This window comes from Ambystoma mexicanum, chromosome 5p (genome assembly GCF_040938575.1).
Source record: "Ambystoma mexicanum isolate Mex_15411 chromosome 5p, UKY_AmexF1_1, whole genome shotgun sequence".
In the NCBI taxonomy this organism is placed as follows: domain Eukaryota; kingdom Metazoa; phylum Chordata; class Amphibia; order Caudata; family Ambystomatidae; genus Ambystoma; species Ambystoma mexicanum.
The window spans coordinates 857,568,414-857,595,097 of record NC_090930.1 but is presented as its reverse complement, the minus strand read 5'-3'; the positions used below and the strand labels follow the sequence as shown (position 1 = coordinate 857,595,097).

Sequence of the window (26,684 nt, the reverse complement as noted above, 5' to 3'; positions counted from 1 at the left end):
TCTCGATACCCTTGACACTCTCTCCCATATCAGCAAAATATTTGTGTAAATTGTGAAAGTGACCAATTGGACGTGGCAAAGTGCCTTTTTAATGTTTTCAAAGTTTGTTCCGTACTATAGGTCTGGCACACTACACAGTTTGACGTAAACAGGGATAACAAGGCACATACCAGTCCTCTTGAATATCTGCTGCAATATGTTGTTTAGAGACATGGGCTTGTCGAACGGCACCAAAGCCAAGGCTTGAGGCATCACAACCTTCCCTGTGCTAGTCTTTCTCCACAGTTGGGGATTTTACACACCCCCTCTTTTGACAAACCAACCTCTCATTTTGTGGGGCCTGTCCTTGTATCTCAATGGTTTCTGTAACAGGGAGGGCCATATATGGAACCTGCAACTGTAACTGCATTTTCACAAAAGCTGGATGCTCAAGTATGTCTGGTACTGGCAAATAAGCTGCCTTTTTAGCTGCAGTGTCTCTTGCTTCGTTCCCAAGGGAGATGAAGTCTACACCACTTGTGCGGGCAACACACTTCACTATTGCGACAAGTGTAGGCTGTGCAAGTGCAACAATCAATCTATCTAACAAGGCTGCATGCTGCACCTAGGATCCATCTGCTATGTGAAACCCACTTCTCGTCCGTCTCGACAATCCTGAATGAATAGTTGTCATGACGTACGCAGAGTCTGAATATATTGATACTCTGTAGCCCTGTGCTGCCTAAAACACTTCAGTGAGGGCTATCGGCTCTGCTGCTTGTGTTGATGTCCTGGCAGACTCCACTGTAGGACAACCTCATATTCTCCATCCACTAAATGCACCATTGCCGCCCCAGTATATCTCTGACCTGTCTCCTGGTCAATCGTTGAAGACCCGTCAATGAAATATACTTCTCCTTCGTCTAGAATATAATCTCGTACTTTAGGAATATCATCCTCTGGACGGACCTTCATAAGTGACAGTCATGCACCTTGTCATTGTCCGTAATAAGTTAACTCAAAAAGGTAGCTTGGTTCACTGTCTTGCGACAAACAATGTGAATAGATGGACTTTAAATGATTGCTTCATATGCAGAAGCCCTTTGTGTGGTCGGTGTACATTTGGACCTCTTCAGTATCGTGAAAACAGTGTGCTCCACGTACAATGTTAATAACCATCCCATGACAATAGTCGCAAACTTCTCAATAGGAAAGGTGGCAGAAGCCAACGCTTGTTCAGACAAACTGCCCTTGCGTGACATAATCTAACATGCCGCTGTAATAGGCCAAAGGTTTATGCCGCAATTTTCTGCGTTGTCAGTATGGCAGTCATCAGCTGACCATCAAAATGTGAAAAGAGATAACACTCTGGTGTATAGTCAGGAGTAGCCAATACTGGAGTGGTAGAAATAACATCTTGAAGCTCCTGAAACTTAGATATAATTTCATCATTCAAATGATAGTATTTTGTGTCCGCTGGGCGTCTTTGAGGGACTTAGCGTTTTAGTGTATGGCATGTAATCAAAAATCCATGCTCTACAGTAATTATATTATCCGGAACTGGCCCATCACTGCGACTCTACAATGCTGGCAGTGCTTTTACTGCAGTATCAGCATTTTAGAAAATGCTGACTGTCATTACTGCACCCAAGTGGAACAGGAGTTGCGGGTGTGTCCACCGCTTACCATAAAAAAAGGTAAGCGGGGGGATGGGAAAGATTTTTTTTTTTTTTTTTTTTTTTTTAATGGACCCAGCAGCGCCAGTATTGCCCCACAGAAGTGGGAGGAACTGATGCTTCTGGGTGTGCCGCAGTATAGGTAAGTGAGGTGGGGGTTAGAGTACTGCAGGGCATGTGGGAAGAAGTGATACAACTGATCACTGCGTTGCATCGTAATTGGCGTCGACATTTACGATGGCGCAGTTGCAGACGGCGCAGTAATCACATAAATTCCATAATCCAAGAAATGTCTGCATATCCTTAAATGTCACTGTCTGGGGTGTGGGAAGCCCTACTGCTGCACGTTCTGGAGTTACTCTTTTACCCTTCCCTGAAATCAACTGCCCCAAATGTAACAACTCCGGTTGACAATATTATAACTTTGTTCAGTCCACCTTGTACCCTTCGTCAGCCAACAATTGTAACAACTCTATAGAGTCCTCCCCACATTGGTGTTCCGTGCTGCTAAATACCAACAAGTCATCCACATATTGGAGTATGGTACTAAGGACAGCAATGTTACTTAAATCTTAATGTAGCACCATATTGAAAATACTCGGGGACTCCAAGTACCCTCGAGGAAGCATAGTGTGTTGGAATCCACTCCCTTCAAACGTAAACGCAGTGAGATACTGTGAGTCAGTATGCAAGGGCACTGAGAAAAGGGATTTTTTGTCAAGTCCACTACAGTGAAATGGGTGGCCTCAACGGGTATATTGCACAATATTGTAGCAGGATTTGGAACCTCTGGGAACTCTGCCTGTACAATGTCATCAAAGAGGGTGTAGATCTCGATTCATCCTCCAACTAGCACCTTTCAACTTCTTCACTGGATAAATGGCTGTTAGAGGGTGAATTTGAGGGTACTATGATGCCCTGATTCAAAAGGGCTATAATGGTGTTGTAAATACCCTCCTCTGCTGCCTTCGATAGAGGGTACTGTTTTTGCAGCACTGAGTAATCTGGCAATGCCATATAGAAACAAATCAGGGGCCACTGGTATTCCCTTTGCCACAGACACAATGCCTAATGCATGGAAGGCCAACATTCCCCCCACGGTACACATATACCGGGTGTGGGACACACCACACATCTTTCTGTGAACGAGATGGTCAGGTTGAGCTTACGCAAGATATCCCTTCACAACACATTAACAGATTGATTGGAGCTGTGGTGGAATATAACAAGGGGGCCTACACCTCTCTGCCCCCTTTTTTGATGGGTAATTCGTTTGTGAAAGAATCCAATTGAACTGCCCCAAAGAAGCCTTGCATTTCCACAACTTCAACTGATAAAGGGAATCCTCCCTTACTAATGCATGATTTAGTTGCACCTGTATCTTCCATGAAAATAAATGGTTTGGTTTCTATTTCCACGCCTACCAAGGGTTCCTTTTTTTGCGTCGGCAGTGACCAATACAACTGAACATGCTAAGGCTCTCTGTGGGCTGTCCTAATCCGGACATATATTTGTCCACGGAAAAACAAATGGGTTGCCTCCGACCACAGTTGCTGCCGGATATTGGGTCACCGTACCATTCAGAACAGTGTTATTGCTCGGAATGTGTGGTCCCTGTTGCTTCCCCTGATGTACAGCATATGATGACAGATTACTAGTACCCGGGGTAGGGAACTGCAGAGAATTTGGTGGGGGAACAGGCAGGCCGTGGGCATTGGCACGCTATAGCGGACTGCTGAGGGCATCTGTCTGTACGACTGAGGGTATGAAACTGGACCACCCTGAGAATAAGGGTTCATCTGTTGGAGATATGCATAAGTCTGTCTATTCTTGCATTCTCTTTAAAAATGGCCCATGTGCCCACACGTTCAACACTAGCCTGCTCCTCCTCCTTGTGGTCCCAACCCTCCGAAACCCCCTCGCCACTCTCAAATCCCCCTAACCCCCTGTTGAATACCCCCTGCAAACCCACCTTGAGATTGAGGTTGGTACCCACCTGTCCAACCCTTTTCTCCTCCCCACCCAGGTACTGTGTGCACGTCCGCCTGGATGGCCCTAAGGTCTGTCGACACTTCCGTCTGCACTGCTGCCACAGCCCCCTCCAGTGCAACCTCTGCCAACTTCTTTTGAACCAGTTTCACTTCCTCTGCTTGCGCTCACTGCACCGTTTACTTTTCCTTTTTTCAACCTTTTACAGTGATGCCCAACCTTTTGCCTCAATACCCGCTATCTTATCAAGTGTCTTCTGCACCTTTCGGGAGACCTCTTTTAACCACAAAATAGAAATCGATCAATCCTATGAGTCCCTGGTCTCAGCCTGCCACATCTCTTATATGTGCAATATGTATTGAGCAGGATCCCCCTCATCACGCACTGTTCGTTGCATAATCGACTGAAGGTCAGGTGTATCTGGGAACGTGTGCTGCCCAAATTTGAGGCCTAATGTCGGTCAAATGTGCTCCATCATGGCTATCATAACCCAACTGCAGACCCATATACCTGGCTTTAACCCATATGTCATTGTGATCTCCCAGTATTGACGCAAACCTTTCAAATCCCTTACAGCCAAAGTAGTCCCAGCTGTGTGCTTTTGAAATGCGTATATCCACTGGGCCACCCCAGCTGTGAGGGAGGGGAGTGTCTTTGAGAATATGTTTGTCCATGTGTGCCCAAGGGATGTACTGTGCTCTCCCTGGGCCTTTTGTGTAACAACGGGAACTGTGCTCCTACCATCTTCCCAACTTTCTTCTTCCACTGATCTCTTCGCTACTGCCATCCCCCCAAACCTGTTATGTAATCTAGGTCCCCATACATTTTCTACTCGTGGGGATTATTAGATTGGCATCATGGAACGAGACACAGACAACAGATTCAAAGTATAACAAAAGCTTTTATTACTGAACATGTCAGGATGGAGTAAGGCCTAACTTGCCCTATATTAAGGTGGGATTTCTCTACGTACAGAAACTAAGGAAAGTGTGTGGCAATATGTCCACCTGAAAAGTCTGTCTATGTCCAAAACTTATACTTGTCCTCACAACTAATACAAAACAATGTGTTAGGATGTCGGCCATAAACTAAACAGTTCTTTCCAGCTTAAGCTTCATTTTCAGCTTCTTTTCCCCAAATGTCAATAAGTTAATTACAATGTTCAGTTTTACCTTCTTTTGAACTTGAAGCAATAAAGTTCCACACTTTTGGTAAGGTCCGGATGCCCTTCTCCAAGTACAATAAGCAATTTGAGGACATCCTATCTCAGGGTTTCCCCCTCGCCAAGATCAATGTCAAAAGGTGATCCAAAAGAGGTATTTTGGAACTTTGGTTTCCTAGTTCAACAATTTGTTACAACGTAGGTTGCCCTTCCCCAAGTTCGGTATACCCCAATGGTTGATTTATTTCTTCCACCACAGTAAACCTTGTTAGCATATGGGGGTTCTGTGGTCTTGGCACAGTTTTAGACCACACGGTCCACCCTTTACAGGTAACACAACCAGGACTTTCCAAGTCTTGTTGAGTAGTTCAATATTCAGCCAAACAAGTAGCTTCTCCAATGTATTTTTATTTTTTTTTTTTAAAACATTTTTATTATTTCAACCAACAAACAATACAGACCAAATATACAATACAAAATACCGTAATACAGTTTTGAATGTGTGTCGTATGCAATTTGATCTCCAATCCCCAAACCCACCCCCCCTACGAGCCCATCAAGTCTGTTTGCTCTGTGTTTGCGCTGCGCGGTGTGGTACATTCTCCATTGGAATCCGCCAAATCTGCCATCGTTCCAAACAGTTCCGATATCAATGATTTCCAAGCCAACAGGGTTCCCACCTCTTCTCCCCCTCCCACCACACTGGACTCCTGCCATACCACGGTCTCTGCTTCCGCCCACTTTTGCAATTCCTTCCACCATATCTCCACCTGTGGTTTATGACAAGCCTTCCATCCCATGGCAATCCTCCTCTTAGCCAGCACGTATGCCAAGTCCTTCAGTTTGTTAACGTGCTTCAGTTTTTGCGATCTAGGGAACCCCCCCAATAGGCAGGCCCATGCTGACTCTACCACCAGCGTGACTCCTTTGTCCGCCAGTTTCGCCGCTATCTCGCCCCAGAAGCGCCCAACCACAGGGCAGGACCAAAACATGTGTGTCATGTCTGCCTGCTCTTCATTGCACTTGGGACATGCCTGTCTGCCTGCATTTTTAAACCTTGATATCCTCAGGGGCGTCATACGCCCTATGCGTAATGTATAATTGTATTTGTTTCAACCTAGCATTTCTCGACACCTTCTGATGATACCACAAAGCCCGCTCCCACATCCTATCTTCCATCGGGGCCCCCACCTCAGTTTCCCAATCTAATCGAAGTTGTACTGGTTCTTTACCAATCTTAAGCATCAGCATTTCATACAATCTTGAAATCTCGTGCCCTCCCTCTGTCATATCATATATAGTGTCCACGATACCATCCGGCTCTGCTTCGAGTATAGTTTCGGGCCAAGCCCTCTTAATTTCCCACACTAATCTATGATATGTCATATATTGACCTACGTGTAGACCTGTTTCCTCGCCCAACGTTTCCCAGCTTATGATGGCTCCCTCCCGCCAAACATCTCCCACCGTTGCCAACCCCGCTGATTCCCAGTGGGTTCTAATTCTCCTCCGCTGTTGCTCATCTCCTTTCGCCAGCGCCACCAGCGGTATCTGCGGGGAGCACGGAGCCGGGATTTTCATCATCCTGCACGCGCGGCGCCAGATCCTCCACCCAAGCAACATCATTTTGGGGCGCCCCTTCATGTCTGTTTCAGATAGCCAGATCATTTCCTTTAAGTAAAATGGGGCGCAGTCTGCACTAAACAATCTGAATTCGGGGGTACTTTCATCCGAGAGCCATTTAGCTACGTACTGCAATTGGCTCGCTATATAATAGGCCTCATAATTGGGGAGCCGTATCCCCCCTTTTTCATAAATGTTTTGCAGTTTCCACAATGCCATCCTGCACCTGGTTCCTTGCCACAAAAAGTCCCTACATATACTATTAAGCTTGGCAAAAAACTTCCCAGGTATGAGGTGTGGAATGTTTCCAAAAAAATGCAGGAGCCTAGGCAAAACCACCATCTTAAGCATTGCGCTACGCCCCATCATGGCTAGCGGCAGCTTCCCCCAAAATTGCATGCTTTTCTCGATTTTCCCCACAGCTATCTCCGTGTTGTGTCTATGTTCTTGTTCAACCGTATGATACACATCTATCCCAAGGTACCGAAAGGTAGCAACAGTCCAAGGAACCTGCAACACCGGCAGCTGGTCTACGGGGAGTCCCCTATAGTTACCTAACGGGAAAATTACAGACTTCTGAGGATTCACAGCTATCCCAGACAACCCCGCATACCGATCCATAACCTCCAAGATATACTGGAGATTCTCCTCTGGATACTTCAGATACAACAACATATCGTCTGCATATAGAGAGATCAAGTGTCGCTCCCCACCCACCTCAATGCCTATAGTGTCGTACTGCTGTCTAAGGTATATGGCTAAAGGCTCCAATGTCAGTATGTATAACATAGGGGACCATGGGCATCCCTGTCTGGTACCTCTGCCTAACCTCCATCTCTCTGAAATAACTGCTCCCGTCTTAACTCTGGCAAGCGGCTCACTATACAACATCTTCGCCCATCTGACATATCCGGGCCCCATCCCATATTCCGTCAAAGCCGACAGTAGCCATGGCCACTTGACGGAATCAAAGGCCTTTACAGCATCCAGGGACACTACCGCCATGTCACCCTCCTTATCCCCCGCCCATTCAATGACTCGATGTAATCGCCTGTGATTGTGAGTTATGTTCCTGTTGGGAACATAACCCGTCTGATCCGGGTGTATGAGCTTGTCTATGACTCTTCGCAGTCTACTCGCCAAAACAGCCGTTAGTATCTTGCTGTCTTGATTCAGCATTGATAGCGGTCTATAGGAGCCACAGCTGTTCCCAGGCTTATTCGGTTTAGGGAGCGGTATTATGACTGCTTCCCTTAGCGACTCTGGCAGCCGTCCCACCTCAAACGCTTCATTTAGCATATTCAGCATCGGAGGGAGCACTTCTGCCATGTATGCTTTATAAAACTCGCTCGGGAACCCATCCGCCCCTGGGGTTTTACTAGTTGGCAATTGTCTCACCACCGCTTCTAGCTCCTCCAAAGTGATTGGTGCATCCAGCTCTTCCCTCTCCTCAGCACTTATCCTGGGCAGACCTATGTCTTCAAGCGTTTCCTTTATTCTCTCTTGGATATCCTCCTCAACATCCCCATACAGTTCTCCGTAATACGTGGCAAATTCCTGATTGACTCCCTCCTGGGTATCCGCCACACTTCCGTCCTCCCTCATTATTGCCCTGATGGTGGGTCTGGGGGTTTCGCTCTTATATAGCCATGCCAGGAGCCGTCCTGTTTTGTCCCCACCCGCGTGCTGCCGCTCTATGTATTTCTTATAATTCAGTTTACACAACCTATCCCAGCACTCTCCACACGTCTGCTGAAGTTGAAGTACCCGCTCCGCATTTAAACCAGTATCACCCCCCTCCTTTTGCGCTTTCTCCAAGTCCCTCTCAGCCTCTTGTAAATCAGCCAGGACACCTCCCTGCAGGCTATGGGACTTTGCTATGGCCACGCCTCTCAACACCACTTTAAAGGCCTCCCATAACGTGCACGCCGAATCTACGCTGCCCGTGTTCTCTTCAAAGTAATTTATGATCTCCTCCCTCACCTCTTCTTTAAACGCGGGATCTTTGAGCGCCTCCGCTCGGAGCCGCCACGTCGGGATCCTTGCCCTTGGAGGGCGATATTGCCAGCTAACAACCAAGGGCGAGTGGTCCGACAAGACTCTCGCTTTATATTCCGCCCGCACCATCTCCGTTATTAGGCCTGACGTAGCGAAGACATAATCCAGTCTAGTGGACAGCTGTTGCGGGGCCGAGTAATGAGAATACTGTCGTTCTTGGGGGTGCTTCATTCTCCATACATCAGTCAAGTCAAAATCATTGAGCAGCGCTTGTAGCACCCGTGCCGCCGGGGCAGGTTTTTCCCATTTCTGATCTGATCTATCCACCCTTGGATCTAATACACAGTTAAAGTCCCCCCCCCAGAGTACCGCACTTCCCATGCACATACCAAGTTGAACACTCAGGGTTCTGAAATACATTGCCGTACTCTGATTGGGAGCGTATGTATTTATTACACTTATCTCTCTGTTCTCTACCATGCCCCTGAGTATGACCATTCTCCCTTCCGCTTCAGCAATTTCCTGTAACACATGAAAGGGGACATGCGGGGCCACCCAGATAAGAACCCCTCTAGCATAAGCTGAGTATGTCGAACCCACCACCACTCCTTTCCATTTCTTACTAATCATTTCCAGTCTCTCTTTCGTCAAATGGGTCTCTTGCAACAGCGCAATATCTATTTTTTGTCTTCGCAAGTATAGCATGACCTTATTTCTCTTCAAATAACTGTTTAGACCCCTAACATTCCACGTAATTATTTTAAGGTCCCCCATGGCTTGTTATGATTTCCGCCTCCATCCCACTCGCGCAATCCACTGCTCGTACCCGATCTCGTCTATTTAGGCTCGTATCCCAATTCAAACTCCCCTTAACTTCACACACCCCAAACACCCCTCCCCTCCCGTTATCCCACCCAACCACACCCAACTCCCCACACCTCCCTCCCCCCATTCTCCCACCTAACCCCCATATCCCTTTCCCCAACTGTTGCCCAGCTCCATCCCTGGATCTCAGGCTCCCCCGCATCTAGCACTTTCCTGGCTGACGCCTGTACTCGATGCCCCGCGGGGTGAGGCCGCCCTACTGGCTGGCCTACTAGTACTAATACGGGGGGATAGGGTGCCCACATCCTGTCGCTCCTGATTGCTGTAAACTCTACACGCTTAACTATACAATTACCACATAAATATGCACTTCACTCTATTCAAGTCCTCATGTGCGCCTACGTCCATGGGATCTGCTTCCAGCGCCGCCCGTACCCAGCACCACCCCTTAGCCATAGCCATCCCCCACAGTTCTATTGGATACCCCTTGCATATCCTGTCACGCTACATGTAATGTCCCCCGCCACTTATCGTGTTACTCTTGCGCTTGATCCGCCTCCTGCTCCGGACAACCCTGCAGGTCTAGCCAGGTCGTCGCTTCTTCGGGCGTGTGGAAAAAAAACATCTTGCTCTTATGTATCACTTTCAGTTTCGCGGGATATAGCAGCATATATTTGATCCCAGCCGCACGCAGCCTCCTTTTGATCGCCACATAGCTGAATCGCTGCCTTTGGACCAGCATTGTGTAGTCTGGATATGCCGTGATGGCGCACGACGCCCTCTTAATGGTTCCTCCTTTGCGGAAGTATTCCAAAATCTTCTCACGATCCTTATAATTCAGTATTTTAGCTATTATAGGCCGGGGGGAGCCCCCGGTTGTGGCTTCCTCATGAGGGCTCGGTGCGCACGTTCCACCGCAAACCCCTGCGAGAGTTCTGCAGCCCCTATTTCTTGTAAGAGCAGATTCTCAATATAGTCCGTCGGGTCCCGTCCTTCCTCTCCTTCCGGCAGGCCCACCACACGAATGTTGTTCCTCCTCGCTCTCCCTTCAGCCTCCTCCGCCCGAGTCTCCAGATTGGCTACCTGTTGTTTGAGCACGTGGATTTCTTGTACGTTACTCGTACTAGTGTCCGTGTTGATTTTCACGGCGCTCTCCAGGCTACTTGTTCTCTCCGCCAGCCCCCTCACGTCTTGCCTCAGCAGGGCAACCTCTATGCCCACTGCGTCTATTTTGGCCTCCAGGGAAGTGCGCAGGTCCGACATCGCTGTCCCCCATGAGTCTCGCAGCTCCGTTATAGCCGCTAGTATCTGTTGTTTGTCAGTGGCCGCAGCGCCCTCCCCTGGTGCCTCTGCTTCTATAGACGCTACGGCCGCCGGAGATTGCTGTGTCTTGGCGAATGTTTCCATCGTGGATTGCTTAATCTTGGTTCTAACCCCAGCCCCTCGCCCCGACATCTTGCAGCTTTCGTTATGTACCCGGGTTGCGAGTGGGCTGTGTCCTCCCACGTATCCGACGTGCCACTGCGTCCAAGAGACCGCACACCATTCACAGCTATTATGCCCAGTTTGGCTCAATGCCCCCGTGTCTTTTCTCTGTTGCAATGGCTTATCTTCCGGGCCAACACAGCATCCCCTTCAAAGTGGTTTCGCACCCGGTGTCAGGATGCCAGGCTTGCACAAGTGCCTATGTCCTCGCACTGCAGGCCCTAGACCCTTCCGGGGCCTACTGCATTACCTCAGTTCGCCGTGATGTGCCCTTCCATGCGCCGCATGTGCTCATTTAAGCCCAAAAGTTTCCCGTGGCGCCCCACACCAGCAGTGTCCAACTTTCAACAGCGCAAAGTATCCATAGCTTCCTAGCAGCCCGTTATGCCATGCACGCCAGGCATTCACACGCTCACTTAGATGTCCGGCTCATAGTGCGGGACCGATCGTTCTCTGCCGCTCCAATGTCACGTGCCCGTTTTCTCTCATGCCTCCCGGTCCACACTGCAGGGGGGTAGAAAGTTACCATCGGCACCTCTGCTCGTCCCGGGCGAAGTCTTCCACTTTCGCCGGGAATCGAGTGCTGGGCATCTGTCACGGGGCCGCGCGCAACTCCGCTCACTTCAGGGCTTCCTTAAACCGCCATCGGGCAGCCCATCTATACCGTTGTGGGCCGTGGCACTTGCTCGCCGGGCATTCCTTTGTTCACTGCCGCTGCCATTTTGTTGTTTGCCATTTCGCCGCGCCGGCTCCCGATACAAAGTAGCGCATCTTCCGCTACAGTAACTTCAGCAGTCCGCCGGCGCGCTCAGACTGTGCCTGAACCGTTCACACATCTATCCATGTGCTCTGAGGTTAAGATGTTCTGTTAAAGCGTGCATTTTCTTTCGGATCACCGCATCGGATCACGGAGCTCACGGATAGTGCAGCCTACTCCATGGCTGCTTGGCCACGCCCCGTAGCTTCTCCAATGTAGCTCCACAACTTTAATATACAAGTGGTTTCTCAACCTTGACTCCTACTTTGCCCTTAGTCTTTCATTCAACTTGATTTCATAATTACTTTCAGGTCATTATTTGACAAGTTTGTTCTTCCCTTTAATTCAGTGTTTCATAGATGCAGGTCTTGCTTATTTCATTTAGTTTAGTACTCAAAAGATGCAGCGTTGTGTACTTCATTTTGGTATTCCAAAAATGCTCCTTTGTTTGATTCATTCAATTTGTTAACAGATGCAACTTTGCTTCTTTCAAAAGGTAACTTTCCTTGTTGCCATGAACCGCTACTACTTTCACAGTCCCTTTGGGCGCCCCGGTTGTTTCTGTGTCTCTGACACTTTCCCGGGGTTAGCAGCTCCATCTCTGTGAACGGCTTCTCCCCGAGCAGGAAAGCCTGTGCGCCAGGTGCTTCGCTCTGCACTCTCCGGCCCTTGTGCGCAGCTTCGCCTCTGCTTCTCGACAGCGCTTACTGCCAGCCTCCCCTTCTGTGGGATCCTTGTGTATTATGCCAGAAGGACTCGCAGGGTTTTGGTTGGCTTCTCGGCTTCTCTGCTTTTCCTGCTTCTGCAAGTTTCCTGGTTCTGCTTCTTGCTCCTTCTATGCCTCTCAATTGTGGTTCAGCCTTCCACCTTTTATAAACCTGTGGTCCATTGATGGGCTGCAGGGGTATACCATTAACCACACTGCATGCCCCCAATTACATGGACATGCCTGACCTTTATGCATCTTCTTCGTCCCAGTACCAAAGTGGTGAGAAGAAAGGTTATCCATTATTCTCAGTTGTTTCTTCCTCGTCTCAGTACTGTTATATGTATCCCAAGAGGGGAACAAAGGGGGACTGCCTTATAGGGACCTAAAAAAGGTTGGGAGAGGGTTAGCCTGATTGCCATAAGGACAAGGGGGATACTGTGTTTTGGTTCACGGAACCTTATTCCTAGTGTTTCTCCCTCTGTCTAACACTTTGGGATGATTGGATCTCCTGGTCTTTTCAGAGATAAGGGAGCAAGGTGCACAATATCCCATAACTACTTATGGGATAGGGGGTTCCCTCCTGAAAGGAGGATCTAGAATACTGCGCCTTACCTGGGTATCTCCCCTCCAGTCCCCAAGGACCCTCCATCCAAGTGGTCCTCCCTCGCTTGTTCACCCCCAGGGGCAGGAACCAAAAGCGATGGCCTTTTCCTGGCCACCTGCACAGAGGATCCCGAGGAGTAAATGTGAGAAGACCCTCTGGTTTCTCACAGGATATTACAGGTGGCTGCTCTGCTCATTCCACTTCATCCACCATACCCCACTCCTCTTCTCCTTCGTGTGCATAACCATATTCCTCCTCTGACCTTGCTATTGCCTAATCCACATCCCCCTCTTGCCTTCTATCGTCGCGCTCCATTTTTTTATATGCACGTCTCTGATAGCTGTGCTAACTATTCAAAACAAAGGTGTCTGCTGTCCATCCTGTCATTTCTAATTTTAGTTGCACTCACTCGCCCTCCACCTTCCTTAATGAGTCTACCAACTCTGCAGTTTTGTGTCCTCTCCCTCCGGCCCTTTACCCCTCCCAGCTACTGACACTGTGGCGTTGGTAAGATTCAGATCTGGGTGACGGAGGTACCATGGTGGGCAATGGGGCATACATGAGATTTGTGATGCCTGTCTGTTTCCATAGGGGCCACAGGGATGCTCGCTCTGGACGGTAGTCGCAGTAGTAATAGTATTGCATGGGGTGATCACCTCACATACTGCCTTGGAAGAGTCAGTGGATCTATCGTCCACCTGTTCCACCTTTTTCCACAATTCGAATACTTCCTTTTGTTTATTAGTTTTCTTCCCTTATATTTAGCTATTAAAAACATACATGTGACTTAGTATCTCTATTTGTTCCCTGGTCCGGCCATGGTTTAAACATCCCTCCCTTGGTTTCTGCACACCATTCCCTGTGGTTTTTAAGAATCTTGTATTGATACAACTGAAGGGCTTTGCACATGTAATCCAACAGGGTTGTTGGCTCCATGATAGCTACCCCTCCCCGTCGATATATTTATAATATTACTAATACCCTTGTCCCGCTCCAACAACCCATATCCCTCCCCTGTGCCCCCTTCTTATACCCCACACACGCCCCTCTTCACCCACACAAACAAATCTACACGTGTCTTACACCCTTCCTACGTCACACCTCACTCGGCCCTACTTCTGCCACTACTAACCACACCACAAAGAAATCACCAATGATAAAATCGCAATAAATTCTACCTTTTCACCCCACTATATCTGGTGAGGAGATAACAGGCCACTGAGGGCCTCTACCACAACTACTTTCTTTTTTGTTCTCACGGCCCCCCCCCCCCTGCGCCCTATATGCCAGACGGAAAGATCCCAGACTCACTGAATATATAAAGCCTCTATCCATATCCTTTTATTCCATTATACAGCGATGTCTTCTCCCCTATTACCTAAGCGACGGATCCCATTACTCCACAAACCATAATATAAAAACCTCATAAATGTATACACCCCCACGTGGTTTTCTACGTCAAGCCATTCTCTCCCCGCCACACATATATATTCTCACTCTCCTTCACACCGCCTAACACTCAAACATCACTATTGTTCCCCAAAAATGGGTGCACTTACATCTGCGTGTTCACCCAAAGTCCGCTGTCACGGGGGTCCCGTCAATGACCTGCACAATCCAGGGACAGCGCCCCGCTCCAAAGAACAGACAGGAATTGTGATAACACAGCTTCTGTAAACCTCTCAAAGGTGGTGCACTGGGATGACTGGTCACTACAGTTGGACACGGCACCTTCTGGACCTGTGGCCAGGAATCCTCAGTCTTCGCAGGTGTCACTGGAATCAAGTCGCGGTCACCAAAAATATAGGGTAACTTCCAGTGATCAGACAAAGAAAATACAACCTGCTAAGTGCACCCTTTTTCGAGATTGACAATAGCTTTATTTTGTTTACAAAAGAATAAGGCGACAGGAAATTACAAATCCACTGCCAAAGAGCTTGCCAAAGTCTTTCGTCCAAAATTCGGATTATAAACACAAAAATCATCACTCATGATGCACTAGGTATGCAGTGTTAATCCCCCACCCTAATTGGCTAATGCCTATATACATGCTAATAACTTATAGCCCATCCTCCAATTGGTTCCGATGTCTTGTCTCTCATCTTCACCACATGTGGGTAACTTCCTCCTCCATTGTGGAATACTGTAAAGCAATTGGTTAACATCAAGTAGCACCACACTACCTTCGATCCTAACCATGTGACATGCACCTTGTTAGCCACGTGAACTCAGTGGGCAACTTCGAGGTCAACCTGGTCCTTGCGAACAAAGCAGCCCTTTTCTCATCCCAGACACGTTGGTGGTTGGTAACCCATCCTGCCCTCCCCACTGTATGGGCATCATTCTTGGCTCTCTCTTGCACAAATCATGGCGCATGTCATTCTCTGCTTTCCCCTTTATCAGTTCCCCCTCCTCAAGAGTGAACCTAGTGTCCCACTAATCGCTCCAGTTCACAAAGGATTTAGAGCCCATTTCCCTGCACATCTGGTAGTTCAAATTGAGTGACCCTCATTCTGGAGGGCGCTAGTGTCTTAAATCTTGATTCGTGTTTTGGCATCCCAAGGACTGCCTTTGCTTTCAGGAATACGACCTTAGTACTTGGCCGCAGCCCTTCACTTTTTTGGCTGCACACATTCCTACCCAATTGTTTCAAAGGCCTAACTGTTGTGGGGGCATATACGTATTCCTTGCCGCGCTTGGGAATCGAGATGCAATGGTGAATGAGGGATAAGGCCTCAGTGTTCCGTTTCTTATGAAAACACAGCCTGCAAGGGTTCAAGCCTACTCGTAAACGCAGTATTAGTTTGTGTTATGACTATTGTGTGTGTATATAGACATACTATATCCTACTTAGTTTGATTGCATCTCTAATGGTTAGTTCCTCCTATCTGATTTCCCACTCTCGCCAATTGTCTCCATCCATAACACGCCCTCAGCCCTACACTGTCCCATGCGCATCTGTGCTTTAATATATTTTTCGCAATCTAAATCATTTACTCTCCCCCAGGTTTAATTGTCACATCACTAGTGAAATGATGAGTGCATTTGTCTCTGGTGGCAAGGAGAGATGTTTGATTCCCTTTTCTGCCAACACCTTTTGGAATGGGCCTTTTGTAAAAATTGATTTTGGTGCTTTTTGTTTTGATGTCCTCAAGCAAATACAATACTAAAAAACAATAAGAAAATAATATTCCCGATAGTAAGAACACATGAAAAAGCAGGGGCAAATCAAAACTGAAAGCATAAAGACAATATGTCACAGGTGTAAAATGTATGAATTAATGAAGCTATTGAAACGTAGCAGTGGTGGGAAGAATGAATCCTGGGACCCAGTTGACTGCAGGGTCATGCAATTATTGAGGCATTTTCTTAGTTGAGGCTTGCGCCAGGTTTGAACCCTGGGCCTCAGTCGATCCTGTGTACACCCTGCAACCACTGCTGCTACAGAGCAATTGGTGTGCTTCAAAGGAAGACCATGTCGCACTCGCCTCACGTTTTCAGCAAGCCTGTAGCCAGTGTCCACAAATTAAGGAATGTGTGCCCCAACCCCTAATGAATGGCAAGCATTTTAAAAAAAAGGCTGTGTAATCAATATCGAAGATGGATTGAGAGGAAACCAGCACCGAGATATCACAGGTACTGTTTAACGGACAAGTTTATAATTCTGTTCTTTAAGAGATGGGCTTCCCGTTTAAATAAAGATGGGAATATATATATATATATATATATATATATATATATATATATATATATATATATATATATATATATATATATATATATATATATATATATAGTACAGTTTTTACCCTTCACCCACGATGTTGAAACTCTGTAGATCCTCTCATGGACTACTCATTTTGGTATGCAACTAGGGTACCTTCCCTTTTTGTCTTAAATTCATCACTTTAAAATTTGTATTAGGAGCTTTATTTTAGCATATACCTCATCACAGGTGGTTTTGCAGCAACAGTATTGAACCATAAAAATGCAGACCATTAAGTTGGATATTGAAGCGAGACAGCACATTTCAACTACTCCATTCCAGGTCACTGTGCTGGATACCTTTATGATTGGGTGCCAAAATGATGAGGATGCCCACCTCCACTACGTTTTGCAGAGAAAGCTCTGGGCATGGGATTGTCATCCAAGTGCTTAACTCAAAGATCGGTCCGTTACCTTGTCTTGTAGATAGTTGTAACATTGCTTTCGTTGGTGTAGTGAAGACGGCTTTGACCCATTTAAATATGTCCTTTCATTCAGCAGCCACATCTGTTACAGGAGCTTTTGGCTTCCTTTACAAGCCCAGACTTTGTAAACGTTTGGCTGTATAGTCTATAAAGCAGTTGGCTTCAGCACTTTCCTGCGATTCGGCGATTCCGTAATGGAAAAGGCTACAATGCTGCACATAACTATGTACTTTCCTCTCCATATTAACTGTTTTATTTAGCCTTTAAGTATGTTGTGCGGGGGACACTATTATTTTAAATTATTAGAGTGCAAACCTTGCTCTTACTTGGAGTCTAGCCAAGCAAGGATGACCTCATGCCCCCCTGTTTTAATTGACGGGGTTGACACAGGGTAAGGGGCCTGTCCTTGTCTGTGATGACACCGCTGCTCTCGGTGAATGCTGCAGGTGGCAGCTTTGACAGCCGCAGGCTTACTTCATTCTTGACAAAATCATTAGCACTCTACAGTTGGTGAAGATAGTCACTGCTAACAAGTGTGAGGGGTCAGAAATGTGAGGCAGACAACTTTTAGACTATTTCGAAAAATATGCCTTTTTATTAAATCATACATTTCAATAAACTCCTCCCTACCCTGCCAAAGATTTCCCTGGTTAAAATAAACTAAAGGAAACAGTCTAACAAAGGGTATTTGGCCCTCATGCTTGTACATAAAATACACAAGAAAATGTGTCCATTCACAACAGCAGTAACTGCATTTGAAATGTATTCAGTCTCTCGGTAACCTGGGTGAACTCCCCTTCCCCAGATTTTAAGTTCGACTCAGTTACACTGTTCAACAAAAAGAAACCAGGAAATCCGGGTTTGTAACTAATTTCCAACACCGATCTTCGCACTTTCAACTTCTCAAAAGAAGGTTCTATTGATCCATTGTTCAACAAAAGAAAGATTCCTCTTCTTCCTTGAATAGGGATTTTCACTTCATCAAATAGCATCAATAATCTTGGTCGGGATTATTTGCCACAATTCATAAAAGTCAAGTAAACGTAGCTTCTTAATATCAGCCTTTTGAAAGAAACACAGCTGCTTATAAGATTCAAAGGAACATAGCTTCTTAATGTTGGCTCTTCTTAGATCTCCTTTCAGCACCATGAATCATAATTGGTATCTTTGTCAGGATGGCTTCACAGCACTTCTACCTCCACCTGGGTTACTCTCATACAAGGCCCATTTCTATAATGATTCCCCATGCAGGTCTACTCGCCTGCCTGATAGTTTTCCACAATCAACAGTGCTTCTGAAGTTCTAAATCTGACAACCAACAGTTTACCGCAGTTTACAGTTTTGCGACTCAACAACTTTTCAATAAAGACAAGATTCACATTAGTACTCCTGAACACCTTCATGTAGGCAAGGCACTCTTCTTCACCTTCCAGAAGGGCAACCTCTTTGCCACTTATATCTTTCTGCAACACCAGTAACCAAAATGCCCCTAAGTATGTGATTCTACCTTTCCTCCTTTTGAATTTAGCAATGTGAGTTTTTACCCAATCTTCAATTTTATGCAACAATGAGCCAGCTTCACCCCTTTAAGACTTTGCATTTGCCCCTTCTCTTTCTGATGGCCCCATGAGCTGAGTGTTATGCCTTGTTAGTCTCTTCTCGCTCTGGACAATGCTTGCACCACTCTTGGCTTTGTAATGCCTGGATGTTCCCTGGAGCTCAGTTTAACGTTCAGTGCTACATTGTTTTCTGCTGCTTTATGAATGACTCTTCGTAACTTTTAAAATCATTTTTAGGCACACTCAATTAATATTTCAGCTGCTGGGTTTAGTTTAATGTTCAATTAGTGCTACTCCAGCAGTTTCACTCATACGCAAGTGCTACTTTTGTTATCTTCATTATCCAACGGTCCGGTTAACAGCGCTTTCACTCATACGCGAGTGATTCTCCTTTACCACAGTTGCCTGCCTGTGTTCGCGCAAGGGATTGTAATGCTCGGTAACACTCACTGGCTTCTGTCTTCGATCCCTTCATGTTCTGCAGGACGTCCACTGGTCAGGCTCATTTCGAACAGACCCACTTCCTCATTGAAGTTGTCTTTGTTCCCGCCATGCAGTCACAGAGCTAGGCTTGCTCCTGAGACCCTTGGGCAGTGCACCAGCTTGCAGCCACAGTCTCCTGCACGCTTCTTGCTGCACAGTCTCTGTAATTCGATTCACATGTGGGTGCGGGGGAGCCTTCTTTCTTTGTTTCCCGCTCCGCAAACTCTGCACTTCAGATTTTGGGGGGGGCGGGGAAGGACCCTCTCAGGACTGGCGTCTGGAATCTGCTCTTCAGTGGTGGTCCCGGCACACTCTTTCCACCAACTTCTGCTTGGACTGCCAACAACATGCTCTCCTTGAGCTGCTGCTACTGCTCCAATTCCACCTCCATCTAATGGCCTACACCTGAGGGGGCCTTTTTAAGCCTCTGCCTCCCTCAGGTGTGGGCCATTTACCAGCTGACCACTCCCAAAACATTGCTCTTGAGCCCTCTTCCTCGTCCAGTACTTGGGGGAATTACGGGACTTGAAGTCCCTAACAAAATTAGGTTTTCTAGTCCGCTTTCTACTTTTTAACGTAGGTTCATTTGTCTTAAATGTATTTAAAGAAACATCACAGGAGTTTTTTTGAAAAAAGGCAGTTAATTTAACCCATTATTTACAGTTTTCCTTTCACTGCTCCTCTGGAAGTTAGGATGATTTCTAACTTTATAAGTCTAAGACAGGCTTTCCTTTCTTAAGCTGCTTAGGGGTTTTATTTTGGCTTTATCCAAATTAAGATGTTCAATTTGTGTATCAGAAAAATCATAACGACAATAAGCCATTACATGCCTTGGTATTGGTAAAGGGTTCTTCCCTCTTGGAGGCCGATACTGTGTCTCATCCCACAGAATCTCTTCACCACCCTGAGCCTAGTCTCCTCCCAGGTGATCCTCCCGCAGAGCACCATCCCCAAGGTAAGGATCGGAAGTGTCTGCCTTTCCCTAGCCGCCACCTGGGAGGGCACTTTAGGCAGGGGTTTAGTGAGGGATCAGCAGGATTCATCACACAGGACAGTCTTGTAAATAAATATCTTGCCAGCAAAAATACACTTGCTCCTCCATCATACATCGACTGGGGTAACTGTGGGCAAGAGTCAGACATTGCAGACTGTTCGATTGCACCACATGTAAATAATCTGTCATAGCGCAGCCTGTCTCTAACCACATAAAAAGCTTGTGATTTCTCAGGCTTTGTTGCAGGAAAACAAGTTAACTTGTTTTTTAATTTTACACTTGAATGTTTTTGTGGCCTTTACTTCCTACTTACTGTTTTATATTTTCACCTGCAGGTTGAGTGTTCACTAGCAGTGGAGACTTGTGAAACATCATCATAAGGATTGCAAAAATTCGTGAATCCGACATTCAGCACGCAGTGTAACAGGAAGTTACTGACTGCTAATATTTGCAATTGGGTATTAAATTGGAGTTCAGGGAGCTTCAGAGGACCAACACCAAAGTTCAAGTATGCCGTGGGTTCAAGCAGTGCAGCCAGACAAAGGCGATGATGTATTTGACGAAGAGGCTGATGACCTGAGTCTCTTGCAGCAGGAGTGGAAGACTACGATGGAGAAACGTGTCAAGGTAGTGTCTTTACCGTATGAGAATGAGGCAGTCCCAGGACATTGCTAACAAACATGTTGTATTTCATGGTTTTCAAATTATGCCTTGCTACAGTAGCTGTGCAGGCTTGGCAGCCAAACTACAGACACATCAAGCAGTGAGGAGAAGGCTGAATGGCATTATTTGTGCTCATTACGTTTTTGCAGACCCGTTACCTCTCCCACTTTACCACAATCATCTCAAAATCCCTTACTCCGACGTCTCATCCCTTTTCCTCCATACTTGTGGGACATTGTCCTTCGAGACGGGACCGGAGCACTTTTAAAAAAAAAAAAGCATAAACATTTAATTTATCCTTTTATTTTTACGCAAGGCCACCGCACAGGACCGTAACCCTGCCTTCCTTAGCTCTGACCCGCGCATGGCCCTTCAGTCCTTTTCGCTGCGCGGTCGGGGTCAGACTCACTTCCATCACTGGGAATCTTGTTCTTTTTGTTCCCTTGTCCTTCATTCCTGCTCCGGTTCCACGGTCATCTTTCCACTGTCTATGCTGGAGCATCTGGGATTTGTGTCCTGTTCATCGTGCGAATGCAGATTTGTGAGGGCAGATCCCCTCTCTTTGCTTGGAGTGCTTAGACCTGGAGCACCGTTGGGACTCGTGTTTTTACTGCGACTCCCTCTCCGCCCAGGCACTCCAACGTCGGCTTGTCTGGTGGGAAAAGGTGTTTCAATGCGTTCCTCCACCACATTTACCAATTGAAGGAAAAAGGAAACTTCTGGTAAGTTTGTGCCTTTTCAGGGCACCCCAGCCAGGGGATTCCTTCCTGAGGTCTTCTAGCTCTGGCAGGGGCTCATGTAGCCCTATTACCAGGGGTCTCCCTGAGTGTCCTGCAAAGGATCTAACAGGCGATCCATAGTTTCCTCCGAGGACCCCCGAAAGTGGCTGCCAAAACCGGATCTTCTTCAGAGGTTCCCCTTTCAGGGGCTAAAGTTAGGCACAGTACTTTTGGGGCTGTTACCGTGGTCAGCCCTGAGGTTTCCACTGGAACGAAGTGTACCGAGTCTCGGTTCGAGGTCTCCCTCGAGGTAACTAAACGTACCAGGGTTACTCCCAAGGTTCCCTTTTTCCTGGGGCTATATCTAACACCAGTAAGATTGAGGGGTCCCCTTGAGGGCTCTGGCTTCCGAGGTTGACTCTAAGCCGTCCCATTATCAGACCTGTGGTGGAACCAATCCTGCTGAGGGGGCAAAGAAGCTGGTCAAGCACCATAAGTCTTCCAGTACCGGCTCTGCCGAGGGTCCCCTACTTGGGGCTAATTCTTCAGCAGTCCCTAAGGTGTCTAATGAACACACTAGATCTACTAGTACCTGCTCCGCCGAGGTTCCTTGTTCCAAGGCTAAAATGGCACATAAGACCCCTGACTCCACTGTGGTGACCACTGCCTCACTTACACCTGTGACGAAGTTTGCCTTAGGCGTTGAGAAAATGGCGACCCAACCCCTGCGGTCCACAGCGATAATTTTGACTACCTCTCTTACACCAACGTTCACCATGGCTGGTGCTGAGGGGCCTGTTTTTGGGGCAGAGCAGCCTTTTCCACGTATTGTGGAAAGTAAAAACCTGTTCCGTCCTCCAATGGATAGGCATGCACGGACTCTAATGCTGCATACAGTCTCGCTCCCTCCTACGTCTGTGATCTCCATGGATCCCATTGGTGGGGGACCATCCTGGCAACCATCCTCTTTGCGATCCTTTGGGTATGCCCCTTACGAGCAGCATCTTCTCACTCCAGCGCCTAGAGTCTCATCTGATCATGCATTTTTTGGCAAATTTCAGACACTTATGCATTCTGATCCTATGAAGGCGTACTTTAAGGATTTGTTCAAGGAAATGTATCCTACGCCGCCTGAACCGGCCCCTGCTCCGGCAATCCCCATGCAGGTTCCGGTAGTGCCACCTCCTCCACCTCTCCCTGTGGGGCCTCCTCCCCCGCTGCCTCCACCTTCCCCTGTGGAAAAGACTCTGGTTGCTCTACCATCACCCCTTTGGGGACTGAGGCGCCATGTCCGGCGATCAGTCTTCTGCTCCTGCCTCACTGGATAAGGACCAGGCTGGCGATGAACTGCCCGCTCTATTAGAGCCTTTCATGACCGGGTGCTGGATATGATGGCACTGCTGGACATTTCAATACCTGAAGCCCCAGCTCCACCAGAGGGGGTACTTTATGGAGCCTTCACTCTGTCGACACAGGAGCGCCCCGGTCTGTTCCTTCAGAAGGACGTCCTGGCAGAGGTCCATAAGGTCTGGGGAAAACCTCATTCTAGGCAGCACCTGAACAAGAAAGTTGATGCTTGCTATAGGTTTCATGCGTCTGAGGCCATATCCTTGTCCGCTTGCCCGCTCCCCTCGTCGACGGTGGTGGCAGCAGATATGCTCCAGTCACAGCCGGCCTCTACATTCTCCACTGCAGGGTCCCCAGATCCTTTCCAAGGAGGACCAGCTTCTTAACGCCATTGGGGAAGAAAGTTTTTCCCAATTTGGCCCTTCAGCTGCGTCAGGCTAATATGGAGCTTATCCTGGCGGCGGCCAATGTCAAATGTGGCAGGAGCTAGCCGAGTTTCAGGAATGTATTCCTGCTGATAGGCTTGAGGACTGCAAGGGCGGTTTGTCAGACGCCAGGATTATGGCACAGGATCTACTTGAGGCTGTGGCCCATCATGTAGACACTTCCGCTCAAGGCCGTGGTCGGGGTAGACCTCTCCTGCCAAGCGTGGCTGCATGCTACGAAGTTTTCGAAGGAAGTTCAGGACAAGGTGCTTGATCTCCCCTTCGAGGGTTAAGAACTTTCCCCACTCCTCCACGGATGAGGAACTCACAAACACCAAGGCAAGCATTCAAACTGCCAAGTCATTGACCGGTCCTTGCAAAGGCACCTTACACTCAGCGGTCAGGGTCTCAAACAAGTTCATTCTGTGGTTTCAGAGGCATTCAGGGCCACAGTGCGCGCCAAACAGGTTCTCCAGCCGGTGGGCCCCACCGTAAACGGCAACGGCAAGGTGGCTGGTTTTTCTCTCAGCCAACAGCCTCGGCTTCAGGAACGGGTGGTCTCCCCACTGATAAAACATCTAAATTATATTTTCCATCGGTCGCACGAGACTCCAGTGGGAGGACGAATTTTGTTTCATCTGGAGGCGTGGCAGACCATCACCGAACACCGATAGGTTTTGTCAGTCACGCAGGCGTGCTTCTGCTTGCCCCTTCCTTTCAGCAGACTGTGTAGCCCTTCCTTGGAGACGAGGCACAGAAACTTCTAGCCCTCAGAGCAGCGGAACCTGTTCCCCACCCCCCTCAGGGAGCAAGGGGAGGACTACTACACCCGGCTGTTTACAGTGCCCAAACCCAACCAGGCTGGCCTGCGCACCATCCTAGACCTATCCAAGTAAGTTCAATCTCTTCCTCCCCTAAGAGAAATTTAAGATGATTACGCGCAGCCAGATAAAGTTCTCTCTCCGGAAGGGCGATTGGCTCAGCGTGGTAGAGCTTCAGGATGCATACATGCACATTCTAATGTGGATCCTGCATCAAAAATATCTACGGTTCTGCGAGGGGACGGAACACTTCCAGTATCGTGTGCTTCCGTTTGGTCTCAGCTCGGCACCACGTGTCTTTACGAAGATGATGTTGGTCATTGCAGCATTCCTCAGATTGCAGGGGATTCATGTATATACATACTTGGACGATTGGCTCCTGCGCTGTCCTTGCCCACAAGCCGCTTTGGCCCATCTACAATTACTCCTTCAGCTCCTGTTCCATCTTGGGCTGTTGGTGAACTGGTGGAAATCGTTGATGACTGTCTCTCAAGACCTTAATTTTCTGGGTTTCTGTTGGGATACTGTCCGTACCAGAGTGTTCCTGACAGAGGACAGAATTGCAGACCTTTCAACCACATGCCAGCTCTTCCTCCAATCCTCTCACATGACGGCTTGGTGGTTCCAGAGACTCTTGGGCCTCATGACTACTTGCATATTAGCTCTACGTTTTGCACGCCTGAAAATGAGACGCACTGAGCTTGCTCTTGTCACAGGCTACGGAGCCAGATTCAAAGATGATTCCAGTCCCTTCTTGCATGACAGCGGATCTTCACTGGTGGTCTACCGCCAGCAACCTTGCAGTGGGGTCCTCCTTCCAGGAGCCCTGACTAGAATGTAACAGTGACTTCAGAGTCCTCCCTTCTGGGTTGGGGAGTGACACTGCGTCACCTCGAGGTGTACGATTTGTGGATGCCTCCAGACCGGCGCTTCCATATCAATACTGGTGCTCCTGGCAGTTTTTCTGGTGCTCAATGCTTTTTAACCCTCTAGCACCAACAGCGTGGTTCGAACACACATGTTCAATTCTGTGGCAATGTTTTACATCAACGAACAGGGGGGGAGGCCCTAGTCTCCCCTCCTAGTGGACATTGCCATCCAAATTTGGAATTGGGCTATCCAACACAATGTTTGGCTCCAAGTGGTGCACATTCCGGATCACATCAATGTAGCTGCAGACTCCCTCAGCGCCAATCTGTGGCGAGTTAGGTGTGGGAGATAAACACTGATGTTCTCACTAAGATTTCTCAGCAATGGGGTACTCCATAGGTGGACCGCTTTGCGACATCAGTGAACAGGAAACTTCCTCTTTATGCTTCCAGGGACAGGCTTGGAGTGTCTTCCTTGGGAGATGCCCTCGTGATCCTGTGGGACAACATGAAAGCTTACACCTTTTCTCCTTTGCCACTGATTCATCAGTCACTTTGGACACTCAGGAGTGCATCCGACTGCACTCTCCTCTTCCTAGCGCGTTGGTGGCCAGCCAGGTTCTGGTTTTCAGAACTGCAGCATCTGTCGGTGTCCTCTCCGATCCAGTTGTGGCACCCCCCCACAATCGTTAAGCTTTGCGACTTGGTGCCTGAGTTCCGATCACTAGCACGGTTCAACCTTTCTGAGGACAACATGCGTATAATTCAAGCGGCAAGGAAGCCCTCTACGAGAGCTCAATACAAGAGCAAGTGGCTCTGTTTTTGCCATTGATGTCTAGCCAAAGAGCTTGATCCCAGGCATGCTTCTATTGACACTGTTTTGTCCTTTGTATCTGACCTTGCAGCCTCTGGCATACATGTCTTATCATGCAGGACATATTTGTCCGCCATTGCGGCTTACCTGTCTACAGACAGCTGCTCCTTTTCGCTGGCTAATCCAGTCATCATCAAAAGACACTTTTCAGGTTTCATCTTTTTCCACCGGTTCGGCCCCTCATCCCAAATGGGCTCTGAATATGGTCCTCACTGCGTTATGTCATAAGCCTTTTGGAACCCATGGTCACTACCGAACTCCAGTACCTGTCTTGGACGGTGTCTTTTTTTGATTGCTGTGACATCTGCAAGACTGATAAGTGAGCTTCAGGTTCTTTCTGTGGAACATCCGTTCCTACCTTTTCATAAGTATAAGGTGGTGCTTCGCACCCACCCTTCCTTCCTACCTACAGTGGTTTCGGAATTTCGTTTGAACCAGTCTATATATTTACTGGTCTTCTTCCCGAATCCGGTCTCTGATCATCCATCTCCCGCTGGGTGGCTTCATGTGTTTCCGAGGCCTACAAGATTCAAGGCCTTCAACCACCTAAAGGCATTCATGTACATCTGGTCGAGGGCAAAGAGGCTGCTGTTGACTTCCAAAAGTGCGTCCCTTAGGAGCCCATTGCCAGGGTGACTACGTGGGCCTCCCCATCAGCTTTTTGCAAACATTACTGTCTCTACCTGAGCTCCCGGGCTGATGCCCAATTTGGCCAGGCAGTTCTCAAGAATGTATTCCAATAAGGGACATTTCCATCCACCCGTAATACCTATGGTCAGTGCTTGGGAATCTCCCGTTAGTATGGAAAAAAGGGGACGGGACATAGGAGTATGACAAAGTTACTCACCGTAGTGACTACTTTACTTCTAGTCCATAGTCCCCTATCCTCCATACGCCCGCCCGCCGTCCCCTAAATAAGTATCCTGTATTTTT

At 47.8% G+C, this 26,684-nt stretch overlaps 1 protein-coding gene across 5 annotated transcripts in view; it reads left to right on the top strand.

The window, feature by feature from the left end:
* YAE1 (YAE1 maturation factor of ABCE1) overlaps window positions 1-26,684 on the top strand; it is a 284,754-nt gene that overhangs the window by 143,994 nt on the left and 114,076 nt on the right. For all 5 annotated transcript variants that reach the window (XM_069613289.1, XM_069613287.1, XM_069613291.1 and 2 more), the window contains one exon: window positions 20,369-20,660. In XM_069613289.1, coding sequence (XP_069469390.1) covers window positions 20,544-20,660 — 117 coding nt within the window. In that variant the 5' untranslated portion in view covers window positions 20,369-20,543. The remainder of the gene's footprint in view (window positions 1-20,368; window positions 20,661-26,684) is intronic.